At 37.2% G+C, this 13,794-nt stretch overlaps 1 protein-coding gene across 2 annotated transcripts in view; it reads right to left on the bottom strand.

Moving 5' to 3' along the window:
* Positions 1-13,794, bottom strand: part of LOC134540798 (alpha-tocopherol transfer protein-like) — a 108,174-nt gene that overhangs the window by 30,826 nt on the left and 63,554 nt on the right. For both annotated transcript variants that reach the window (XM_063383726.1, XM_063383727.1), the window contains exons 3-4: positions 11,453-11,547; positions 1,993-2,143 (exon numbers count right to left, since the gene is read on the bottom strand). In XM_063383726.1, the coding sequence (XP_063239796.1) occupies positions 1,993-2,143; positions 11,453-11,547 (246 nt within the window). The remainder of the gene's footprint in view (positions 1-1,992; positions 2,144-11,452; positions 11,548-13,794) is intronic.

The following is a 13,794-nucleotide window of genomic DNA, read 5'->3' as shown; positions in this document are numbered from 1 at the left end:
TCACTGCAACATCAGTGTAGCTAATTTTGTTATTTACATATAATCTTCAAATTATTTCAATATAGCCTCAAGAATTCTATGGACAAATAACTTTACAAAATGTGTTATTGTTAGGAAAAAATCTAGATAATTAATTTTTTGTTTGTTTTGTTCGTTTAAGAACTGTTTCTTTACTCTAAGTGCAGAAGCGCCTTGCGCTGCAGATACAGTCTTCCTAAGCTCTTATCTACGTCCTTCTTGGTTTAATTCCAAGGTCAGAACGACCTTCTTCTTGTAACCTCGCCATGATGTAGCTTCTCAAATTGGTTCGTCGCCTTTTGACCTCATCATTATTATGCTTCAAAACGTCGTTTACAGCCGCAAGTGGTAAGCTATCAATTGATGAACATCTGTAGTTGTTTGTAATGCTAGCGATGTTATCCTTCTGGTTATATTCTGTTTATCAACGGTCCCTGTTACTATGTGAATATCTGTAAGTTTTCTAGAGCATGGGGAGTGTCTTCATCTTCCCAGCAGCCATGAAGTGAACGCACCGTTTCAGGAGAGCTTTTATTCTCAAATATTTTTGGCACGTTAAATTCACTTCAGCAAAACACAGCAAAATAAATTTTCGTTATGTGACCTAATTTTTATATTGTTTACCTTCGGACTGCAACTTCGAAAACACTTAATATCTATGGAAATTTAATTAATTAAAAAAATGTGTTATTTTTACAAGTAATGTATTAAATGTCAATTAAATGTAAAGATTACCTTTATGGGGGCCAAAATGATCATTAAAAATAATAAGATAAGTTTTAACTGTTTTCTTAACAATATTAACAAACATGAAGAAATTAATTTATAATACTCTGCAACAAAGATACTCCTGTAGAAATATTCTTTTATGCTTTCATGGTTAAGGAATAATAATAGATATAAAAAGAAATATTTAAAATAGCTTTAATAAAGCTTTCATGGTTTTAAAGTATTTACAGTTTTTTTATAATAAGTGCATGGCCAGTCAGCCTTTGGTGTCCACAAATAACCCTTCCACCAAAACTAAGATTTTATTGAGCTTCAGTCCATGGTCCTTACTGGTTCTCTTCTGGTAAATTATTTATCAGTAAGAGTAAACAGTAGACCTGCAGTTGAATATGATGGTGAAATAGTTGGTCTCCTTGATCTCATTGATAATGGTATTTCGAAGTTTGTTTGCTATTATATCATTGATTTCTTTTAGTGTTTTCTTTGACATTAACAAGCACATGAGGTTGTTTACAAGCACTCTTTGGCAGAACAACAGTGGCAGAGGGTGATGTAGAATACTGGTACTTCTTTTGGTTAGGTACTGTCCAATCGGAGACAATTTTTGAAAAAGCCTCTTTACTCAACTCCCATTTATCAAATGCCACTTGCAAAGCAACATATGATATTTGTCTTCCAGCGAGAGGTAGTTTACGAGGACTCTTTGACAGAAAAAACAAAGGCAGAGGATTACGTAGACCATTGGAACTTCTTCGGAGTAGGTACTGTCTTTTTGGAGACAATTATTTAATCTACCTATTTACTCCACTCCTGTTTATCAAGTGCCACTCGCAAAGCACGAGCACTGACAAGCACTGTTTGACAAAACTGCAGTGGCATGAAAGTACGTGGAATTGTGTGGATAACGGGAGACAAGTGAAGAAGGCAGAGCCCATAAGTAGGAACCGGAAAAATTCGCGGATTAAATGACCTCTAGGATAGCCTCCATTATCCTCTGCATTTCTAAAGTAAACACGCGTGTTCATTGGGGTACTAAATTGTGAGGCGTCTCCACTGGGTAGCTTGTGATTCGACGCTTCTTTGGTCGATAGTCTCTCATTGGCCCAGAGAGCTCCAGTTAAACTGCGAACCAGCAGAATTGTACACATGTTTGAATTTCAGCCTATCACGAAATGAATCCGCGAATTTTTCCGGTCTCTACCCATAAGCGGTCCTGCAGATTCAGGCACGAGGTGGACCGCTTACCTATCCTGTATATGATGACCCGCCGCCCCGTCTGGTCGCGGTACGGCAGGGCGCTCATGACCCCGTCCTCCCCGATGAACCTCAGCCTCAGAGGGTGGACGTCCTCGTGCAGGTCAGGGTTGGCCTCCTTGAACGAGTAGTAGTCCACCATCTGGAACACGTGGGGTCGAAGCAGTTCCGGGACACGGCGCGTTTGAAGTCACTCCTCAACACCTCACCATCTCAGCGTTGCAACATTCGAGATGTTGTTTGCTGCTCATACTGTAAGTCATTAAAACCCAAAAAAAGTGAATATGCACGCGAACACACAGGAAACAAGCTAAAATCAGCAGAACTCAAAAATTAAAACTCAAACAGCTCAGGAAATTTCGTGGAAGGAATTAGTCAAAAAAATCACTGCAGCACCAGACGTACATAGCGGGATGACACAAGAAATGAGACAGTAGAAACAAGGACAGTAAAAAAAGACAAAAAAGACTTTGGACAACACAGCGACAAACAGGCGAACCAGGCGAAGTGACAAAACAGATATTCTGGACACCACAATGACTACAGCACAGACGAACACAAGTAGGCTTCCTTAGACAACAGTCGCGACTTTTTGGGATCTGAAATATGTTCCCGTCCTCAGGCAACAAATAACATCTTGGTCCAAAATATCATCGTGAACCAATCTTCCTCATTCGGAAGAAACATTCAAAGAACGTGCCGAAAATACATTGCGGCATGGTGATTGACCGCGTCCAATGGTGGTATTCCATTCGCAAAACACAACCATTTCAATGAAAAGCAATACATTAAAAAATGTTTCCACAGTGCAAACCCTGCACTTCACCCAATGATTCGGCATCAGCTAGACAAAAAGGGCTTTTTCACACAGTGTACATGTAATGACGCCTTAGTGGGTTCTTTCAACTACACGCCATTAGAAATTGCAGTAAATGTTTGGGACCTTCCAACGAAGAATACACCTCGAATAAAAGGAGGTTTATTCGTAGATCAAGATGAACTAATCTCTGTAGAAAACATGGCCGATCCTGAATTCAGAGTTCTGTCTTCCATCGTACAGACTGGGTAAACACGCACGTGTTAACGATAAAGATTGTTTATGCTATGATGTTGACAAATGTTTGAAGTACTTCTTGTTTGTTCTTTTCTATTTGTTTAAGACCACGTCCGAGAAGTAATGATGTGCTCGACATCGGGCAAACTAAAACAAAAAGCAGTTGTAATCTATGGCCACAAAAGCCCACGACTAAAGTGTTTGAAGGTTTTGTTAGTACGCTTAAATAGTTCTTATAAGTACCTTTTGAAAGAAGAAAACGAGTAATCTATAAATAACGAGATTTTGATAAATTGGAAAAGATCCCTGATAACTTGTAACCACAATGTTGCATTAATTTAAGGTAAAAATTTTAACTCGAACATAGAACTTTATTTATTTTTAATTTGTGTTCCATTTTATATATTTGTAAATTTATATACATCTTTGTTTCGGAGGCACTTTTGCCAAAATGCACTTTTAACCATAAACCTAACCAACGTTTTGACGTTCTTACTAGTGGTAAGAAATGGTACGTATGGACTACATTTTTACTCTAGAATAACACTAAGATATCCGATATGACAAAAATGTACATAATTTGGGTATAAAATAGTTGAGTAAATAAGTGAGGTACTAATTTAAATTATTTAAACTGCTCTCATTAAAAATATGGTTTATGTGACATAGTGTCTTATGCCTCTAAGGTACACACACACACATATATATATAACCAATATTTTGGCACATATACAACTATGCGCCGCGGCCTTGTGATTGGGAAGCGTTGGTCCACAAAAATGGCCAACTTCACTCGATCGTTTCGAGAGATAGATTTCAATTCTGAAACCAATCAGACTACCAGACACATATGCGTATACAATTTTAATTTCTTACAACAATTTTAGTGTCTTTTTTCCCTCTGTAGAATAACCAATATATACATTGGTGTGGCATGTTATGATGAAACGAAAAATGAATATCTTTAAAATAGTACATATTAAAAAAAATTTAAAAGTTTTAAAATCTATGAAGACTAACCATGAAACATATTACAAAATAAAATTATGTATTTTAAAAATATTTCTGTGAGAACATCGTGGCCTTACAACAGTGTCTTGTCTTATGTATACCTATACAACAGTACTGTCACTAATAACATGCAGCCTAAACCGGTGGACCTAGAGATTTTAAATTTAGAGGAACTATACCTTGAGCACCCTAGGGGTAAACCATCTAGGGAATTTTTTTTTGAAATCCCATCCCCAAAGTGATGAAAAAAGGTACTAAAGTTTGCATGAAGCAAGATACCACTCGCTGACACACTCATAAAGCATTCCTCTGAACGATAAGACCTACAGATATGAAATTTGGCACGTATATTTCTTTTGCCACATAGACATCCGCTAAAGACTGGATTTTACGAAAATAAAAATGGGGATTTGCGGGGGTGATAAAAATCAAAATTTGTCGTTTTGCAACAGTAAGTTTTACAAAAAGAATTGGTTGTCTATAAAGTCGGTTTACGGACGATAGGAGTTTAAAGTGACAACGTCATAAAAAAAACATTGATGAAATGATTGCATACTTTTATGAATAAAATTGAATAATTTTTTATTGAATTATCATTATTTTGTATGGATACAAAGAAGGAATGAAAAGAAATTTATAACTTAATTGATGAATTTACTTTTATTTGCACTCATTAATTCAAATATGTTTATTACTCTAACGAAGAGATTATTTTAACTATAACTTTTATACATGTTTGCTATTTAACTTCTTCCAATCTCTGTTATTCTGTTAAGGATAGGACGATGATAGGAAAAGTAGGAAACGAACGGGAGTGTTTCAAGTTTAATGTGCCTCGAAAAAGTCAAATCGATGGTTGTTCCAATCGAGTGGAAGAGAGATAGATGCGGCGCAAGCGTACAATGAGCAAAACGGGACACAGCGTAACGGGACAGTTTTTCGTGCGTGCAGCCAGCGTTCTTCGATTTATTAGACGTCACGTCAAAAATTAGTGTCGATGCTTTCTTCATCTTCGTAGCGACGGCTATTGCATTCGTGTGATTGTGAATCTTTATATGACTAAAATAAGTCTCTTCACAATGTGTGACTCCGGGAAATGTCAGGTACTTAAGACAGTTCTCCATATGCGAACAGACGGCGTACACACGGCAGTTTATGTAATGATATATTATTATTGCGCTATTATTTGGGCGGGCTACTGGTTGTTCAGCGTGTTATGTCGTCGGCCCAGCAGCTATCGTTGCCTCAATATAACCCTGCCATCAAGACGACATGCGCTATCATGATCAGCCATACAAACTGCTACTTGTTATTCGAACATGCATAACCTTCAGACGCACTCACATAGGTTTATACTCTGGACGTATGGACTTAACATGCGCAAACTACCTAGTTGTACCTGTGATCTCGTTCGAGTAAGCAGGATAATTCGAAACGTTCAAAGAACAAATGGAATATTACTGTATACAAATATCTACAATAAAGTTTACAATTACATTAAAAATACCCTGTAAACTACAGTTTTGGTCTTACTTTTTTTTATCACATACGCATAAATATTGTCGCGGTCTGGAAATTTCATTATTTTTTTTTCTTAAATTTAGTTTACTTTTGTTAACGTGTTGGTGTACGTGCGCGTTTCCAGGCTCGGCCGGTTGATTTCGACACGCGGGTATGGGAATATAGGTTACTGCGATAGAAGTTTGCAAGCGCCGCGGGCTTTTGCGAGGCTGCGTGGGTTGCTAATTCTCGTGGGTCGCTGGCCAGGGCCTGCTGAGAGGTTGCAACACGCCGTTCCAGAAAAACCTGCTGCGCTACGCTAGTCTCTTGTTTGTCGCGCGAGGCTTTTGTGTACTCGTTTCGAGGACTCTGTCCTGATTAGTGATGCCATCTTGCGTCCAAGTTTGGAAACGTAGACGGAAAATTAACAATCGAGCAGCGCAAGAGGGAGAGGGGGAAACTCGCTCGCGCCTGCGCAGAAGGAATAGCTGTCTTCACTTGTTTTTCATTTTTTTCCTTGTGGGAAGGGAGGGGACCGCGAGTTGCCCTGTGGATAAGTTTTCCCGGTGTTCGTGTTTTTTTTTTTTTTTCCGGCTTGGCCCAGTTTTGTAGTTAAAACCTCCTTCCAGGGAGGGGCCGAGGCTTTTTGCCTGGGGACCTCTCTGGAAGCAGGGTCCGCGTCGGTTTGAAACAACTTTGCTTCGCCTCAAGTCAGAGGGTAAGTGGTTGGCCATGGCTCGTTCGCAACGATCATTTCTTGGACGATCTTCGTCTTAATCTTTTAAGTAATAATGTAGTATTGTTCCACCTCTATTATTTATTATTTGGTTTTTTGGGAAAAATCGACGTCTGGTTATAAGCATGTATGTAGTGGTAACTGGGAAGTGTACTGTTCCTCAGCGGAGTTGCGACGACGGCCATGTTGTTGTAGAGATAATTGTTTGCCGGCTGACGTCACTTTAATGTGTATTTAATGTATTTATTTATTCGTTAATCCCATCCCATTGTTAAATGATTTATTATTAATTTGTTAATCAAATATTTGTTTGATTATTATTTTTTTTTATTATTCTAGTGAATAAAATCTGTGCTTGAATGAACTAATCATGTTTCTTTTCAGTACATAAATTATACCCTACACTTCCTGTATAGGGAGAAGACTTGATCTCGAGTACCATGCTTACCAACAGCTACCACCCCCCAAATGTTATAGGTTATTTATTGTTATGTGTATAGGTGTACGCGGGACGTCTGACGGAGTCACGTCACAATATTTACACGTTATTGTGATTAGTTAAAAAATAAATTAAAATTTAAAAATTTTTATGATTACAGGTTTAGCTTCTTTGAGCCAATGTTTCATTGGCTTTTCTCTCATTTCTTGAATGTAAATAAAGTAATGGTAAACTAATAACTGTTCAGAGAAAAAAAAATCTTATTTCCCGTATTTTTTATAACATTTCTAAACCAGACGTCAGGACCCATTTATAAGTAGTTTTTAAAAGATTTATTGCGGTTGATAAGCAAAATTTAATACCAAATATATAGAGCGAAATACTATCGTGTTAAATCGTCTAATGGTACTAAACTTTTGGTAAGACCTGTAATGAAGACGGTCGAAAGAATACACTGAGCCAATCAACGCTTCCGGAGCGGCAGAAACACGCAGTGTGGCCACACCCCGTAGCCGGATTCTTTTTTTTTGAAACAAAAGATTTCAAGATCCGTGTCCGAGTGCGTGTCACGGCGCGAAATGATTATCTTCGAGAGCCGTGAAGTTCGGCAACACTGTATGCACGCCTCGTGCGTTTCCCGACCTCGAAATGTTGCCGAGGAACCCGCGAAAATATTTCATCATTCTCTAGGTCAATTCGTGACGTCTACACCGTTGAAGACGTCAGTAAATTTACCTCAAATAAACGAAGAGTTCCTTGTAGTATTATGTAACTAGGTCTCAGTAGATAATACTTAGTATTTCACTTTTGAGTTTTTTTTTTATGTGGCATTGCAGTTAAACCTAAAAAGTTTCAGTTCTGCAATAAATTAAATTCTCCTTATTTGTACAACCCAAAAACGTTAAAAATTTAACTTTGGCAGCTAATTATGCAAAAACGTATGCGCTGTATATATTTTTCATTTCGTGAAAGTTAAACAATTGAAAAAGTGTCAAAGTTGATCAGTGGTTAATATAAATATAAAAGCATGACCTGAAAATGAGAGGCACCCCCTTAATATCTATCATCTTCCTGGCTCTGAAACCGTCTTTAACTATGCGACCCACCATCCTTCTGCAGGAATTCTCTCGGTAACCTTACGGAAGTTCGGATCCGCGGTTCTTGTTTGAAGATATTTTGACCTGACAACGCCTAATAAATCGATGAACGCCGGCTGCACGCAATAAAAATGATGACTCATTGTCCCGTTACGCACCTTGTCCCGTTACTCACATTGTCCCGTTACGCTGTGTCCCGTTACGCTCATTGTACGCTTGCGTCGCATCTATCTCTCTTCCACTCGATTGGAACAACCATCGATTTGACTTTTTCCAGGCACATTAAACTTGAAACACTCCCATTCGTTTCCTACTATTCCTATCATCGTCATATCGTTAACAGAATAACACAGATTGGAAGAAGTTAAATAGCAAACATGTATAAAAGTTATAGTTAAAATAATCTGTTCGTTAAAGTAATAAACATATTTGAATTAATGAGTGCAAATTAAAGTAAATTTATCAATCAAATTGTAGATTTCATTTCACTCCTTTGTATCCATACAAAATAGTGATAATTCAATAAAAATGATAGAATTTTATTCATAAAACTATGCAATCATTTCATTAATGTTTTTTTATGACGTTGTCACGTTAAACTATCGTCCGTAAACCGACTTTACAGAAAACCATTTTTTTTTTGCTTCGGAAGTCTCCCTGAAAAGAACAAGGAATGTATTACCGATAGAGAGAGAGAGAGAGAGAGAGAGAGAGAGAGAGAGAGAAGAGCAAATTTCCCTATTTATTTTATTCCATATTAAAATATAGTATTTTAATGTTCTTTTCTGTGGTAGTGGCTTTCAACCTTTTTGCCTACGATACAATGCTTTATCGGCCTACCAGGGACGTAGTTACTGGATTTTTCCCCACAGTAGTAGGTAAGTGGAACTTTACTCTCGAAGTAAAGTTTCTAGCTTTCTAGCTTCTAACTCCTTTTGCCGCTCCTGTTTATTCGTCAATTTACCTTGTATTTTTCTACCTATACTTGGTTTGGTTTTTGGCTGTGGGGTTTTTCCCGGCATGGGAGCTGGCAGGACCTTTTATTTGTTTATTTATTTATTGCCTTATTTTAAGTGGCGAAGTTAAGGCGTACCACCTTGTCTTACACTTAACCACATACATATTTACTAACTAGGTACACATACCAAAAATTGTCACAAATACATTTAAATAAAAACTGAATTAACATATCAATAGAAATATGAAAATAATAAAAAATTAGCATATAAGATACACATTAGCTACCTGAAGTATTATGTATTATAGGAATTCTATAAAAAGACATTTTTTTAATCTATCTAATGCTAAAGTTATAAAGATTTAAAGATATTTAATAACCTCAAAATTTATGTAAAAATAACTAACGAAGACACAAACAATTAAAATATATATACCAATACATTTTCATACAATAAATCATACATATACAAAAACATTCACACATATTCAATCACACATATGTGATACCACAGCCAAAACCCTGATTATTGGAGCTAAGCAAGTACCTGAATAATGTTTTCTTAAACACAGAAAGGGAATTTCGGAAGTCTGATTGGCTCGGGTAGTTCATTCCAGGCACGAGCAGTAGTCATAGAGTAAGATTTTTGAGTATACAGCGTTCTTCCCTTCTGGGCTGCCTTCAAGGACTCCCGGGATGCACGACTTCTCTACTGGCCGCGGATACCTCGAGGCCTCGCAGAGGATACCCTATCTTCGGCCAGCGCACAGCTGCTAAGTCCCACAGGATTGTGATCCCTAGAGACCCGGAAATTTCGCGGATTCTTCTGGCCTCAGGATAGAATTCAAAGTTATAGGTGTGCTCGACCCATGTTTACTTTCCCATTGTGTGATTTCTTAGCGAGAACATTTTTATCCTTGTTATTTGGCACTACCTGATTCGCTTACTTCTCTCCTAGCTGGGCATCATTGGCTCACGGTCGCAGACGGGCGTGTCCAAACAACTGCGTGCCAATCATGAACACAGTGCGAGAGTGTGAAGGTTTGCATTCTAGCTTGCGACTAAATGAATCCGCGAAATTTCCGGGTCTCTAGAGACCCAAAAAATTCGCGGATTCAATTCGCGAAATCATTAAATTGAAATAGTTGTGCACCAATGCTGCTTCTGCCATTGGCTCACAACTCATCTTCAGGACTCTGGGCCAATAAGAAACACGTAACCAAATCTGTAACGAATCACAGGCTACTACGTTGGGACATCTCACACGACAGCAGCCAATGAGTGGGTGACATTTTCCCGAGTATACATAGAGCTGTGGAGTTCATCCTAGCGGTCATTGAACCCGCGAATTTTTCCGGTCCCTACGTATAACCTTCAAGAACATTTGAAAATCAATCTCGAACTCTCTCCCGTACAAAAATTATAGTCCAAAAACATTAAGCCAAGAAGTTGTTACGTCCATTTAGAAAAAATTAATTTTTACTGTAACTGGTCCGATTAGATAGTTAATAACTATTTAAATATACTCTCTTTTAATGGAATCTACTTAAATAATTAAACCTTATTACAATGTGACTGTTATCCCACAAAGTAACATGCAAAAAAATGTTTTAAACCTAACTTATTAAATAAAGATAACAGACATGCCATGAGATACCTGGTTATTGTTTTCAGATCCACAAGTTTCTGGCCTGATTAACAGTCGGTAGCTGTAAATTTTACTTTCTTTCATTACTTCCACCTTTCAGGTTGTAGATATTTTTTATTTGTGGATTACAACCATTACCTGCAATTTTATAAAAAAATAATATAAATTCATTAAATCAATTTGTAAGTAGTGGGACAAACCTCTTCTAGTGTTTTTCAATAAGATAGATGTTTAAAATATGTATGTTTCTATGTTATGTGTTTCTAAGCTATATGTTTCTATATTGTGTGTTTCTAAGATATATGTTCTATTCTGATTGTATCTAAGATGTGTGTTTCTAAGGTCTGTGTTTCTTAGATATATGTTTCTATGTTGTGTATTTCTAAGATATGTGTTTCTAAGGTATATGTTTCTATGTTGTGTGTTTCGAAGGCCTGTGTTTCTAAGATATATGTTTATTTGTTGTGTATTTCTAAGATATGTGTTTCTAAGATATATGTTTCTATGTTTTGTGTTTGGAAGACCTGTGTTTCTAAGATATATGTTTCTATGGTGTGTGTTTCTAAGATGTGTGTTTCTATGTTGTGTGTTTCGAAGACCTGTGTTTCTAAGATATATGTTTCTATGTTGTGTGTTTCTAAGATATATGTTTCTTTGTTGTGTATTTATAAGATATGTGTTTCTAAGATATATGTTTCTATATTGTGTGTTTCTAAGATCTGTGTTTCTAAGGCCTGTGTTTCTAAAATATATGTTTCTTTATCGTGTGTTTCTAAGATGTGTGTTTCTAAGATATATGTTTCTATGTTGTGTGTTTCGAAGGCCTGTGTTTCTAAGATATATGTTTCTATGTCGTGTGTTTCTAAGATGTGTGTTTCTATGTTGTGTGTTTCTAAGCCGTGTGATTCTATGTTGTGTGTTGCTAAGATGTGTGTTTCTAAGTTATGTGTGTTTCAAGTGACGAACACTCGCTCGAGCGGAGTGACGAGAGTGGCTCGGAGCGCTCACCAGCTGGTGCGCCTTCTCGACGTCGAAGCGGCGCGCCCTCAGGAACCGCACGAGGAAGGCGTCGTCCGTGCGGTGCGGCTGTGCCTCCCCGCGCTCTGGAACAGACCAGGTCTGCACTCGCGCGCTGTGCACTCTTCCTTGCGGTCTTCCTCCTCGTCTGCTTCTCGCAGTCCAGAACACATTACATGCACCTAAACCAGGCTTTCACGGCCATCGTCTGAAGTAGCTCGGCTTCTGGGTTGTAGCCGCGTCCACGGCGAATAATTCCAGCAACGTCTCGGTCGATATTGCAGTACCTACCCACAGCCGGTAACTGTTCCCTGAAGATGGCGACAACCTTTCGGTTATTTCAGATACCTTCTGCGTTGAAAAGTCCGTAAAGTTACTGGTGGCAAACGGTATGAACCCTGGACACGATTTTGAGCATTTGTATACTATTATGTTCATAAAATCCATTTAAATAAAGGACTTGTTTAGTAGAATTAAATTTGGTTTCACTGTGAATTTACTTAAAAATTGCAGTACCTACCCACAGCAGGTAACTGCTCCCTGACGATGGCGACTGCAATGTCGACCGAAACGTCGGTGATATTATTCTCCAAGGACGCGGTTACAACCCAGAAGCCAAGCTACTGTAAACCATCAGTAGCCAAGAAATGTAAAACTTTTTTTTAAAGTAAGTAACGTTTTAAAATAAAAAAGGGTAGACTTTTGTTAAAAATTCTAATATCACATAAAAAACCTGTACATTAATCTACATTTATGCGTAATTTCCGCCAATATTAAAGAACCTATCATGTCGTACAACAAAGCTAAAGAATCGTCATTCAAATGGCGGCTCCTGAGAGTAAAGCATTTTACATTCTGCCATTTCATGAGAATGAATCTGTTAATTTCAGTTCAACGTTTTTTTTCTTTTGAAGTTTGATTGTGATCCCACGTGAGACAAAAAAATCCGCCGATAGTATAGGCAGTTTGAGACGAGAGAACGTTTTTTTCTCTGAACTCCACGTTCAGGTGACATAATGCCATGAGGTTTTAGGTAGATTTCAAAGAAATAATACCTCTTGTAGCCGTTACCATTGTGCGACTTTCGGAAAATTTTTGACGTGACAACGTCTAATAAATCGATGAACGCCGGCTGCACGCACGAAAAAGTGTCCCACTACGGATGTGTCCTGTTTGCTCATTGTACGCATGCGTGTCATCTCTCTTCATGCTCATTGTAGGGCCTACGCATGCGTGGCATCTCTCTTCATGCTCATTGTACGCATGCGTGGCATCTCTCTTCCACTCGATTGGAACAACCATCGATTTGACTTTTCAATCATATTTTCGTCGTTTGAATTATTAATATTATGTAATTTAACGATCGTCCACCGATTTTCAGCACAATCGGTACGGTTATTTAAAAGTAATGATGAATATTCAAATACGTTTTGAACCAACAATGGTGTTTTACAGTTACACATAATAATTCAAATTACACCGGGGATATTTTGCACAATGTTATAAAAAATATTGTAACACATTATAAATAAATTTGGTGTATTTGGGATGCGTATTTGTTATAAAATCGTTTTATAAAAACGAAACAATATTATTCCCCTACCGTGAACAAAATATTTATAAATATGTATATAACATCTGAAACTATTGCTGCTCTAGTATGGCCTCGTGGCTGGCGGTCAGCATTTAAAAGGTTGTCGGTTCGAATCCCGGCAGCTGCAAACATTTTTTTGTACTTGTAAAAAGCAAACATTTCAAAAGTAATAAATATATTTGAATTAATGAATGCAAATAAAAGTACATTTATTAATTAAATTGTACATTTCATTTCACTCCTTTTTATCCATACAAAATAGTGACAATTCAATAAAAATGATTCAATTTTATTCATAAAAGTATGCAGAGGTAGATTTTATCATACATAGGATAGAAAAATTAAAAAAAAAATCTTTCTCAAAGAATATAATATTTTTATGCCTAACTGGTTTGGTTGCAAAAACATATTACGGCTCAGTCTCAGGCCGAATATGATATTTCCTTTTCTTCTGGATCGATCATTTCATCAATGTTTTGTTATGACGTCACGTTAAACTATCGTCCGTAAACCGACTTTACAGACAATCAATTTTTATTGCATTGCTTTCTTTACTATGTAAATATAGTTTTTTTTATTTAAAACGAATAAATTTGGTTTTATAAGTGTTAGCAAATGAGACTACTTTCAATTAAAATTTAGTTTTGCTGTCCACAGGTAAATCGTTGGTACTAAATGACAACTTTAATATAAATCCACAATTTGAAGCAATGATTCACGATGAATTGAAAAATCTACA

Source organism: Bacillus rossius, chromosome 17 (genome assembly GCF_032445375.1).
Source record: "Bacillus rossius redtenbacheri isolate Brsri chromosome 17, Brsri_v3, whole genome shotgun sequence".
NCBI lineage: Eukaryota > Metazoa > Arthropoda > Insecta > Phasmatodea > Bacillidae > Bacillus > Bacillus rossius.
This window is presented reverse-complemented; position numbering and strand designations above follow the sequence as displayed.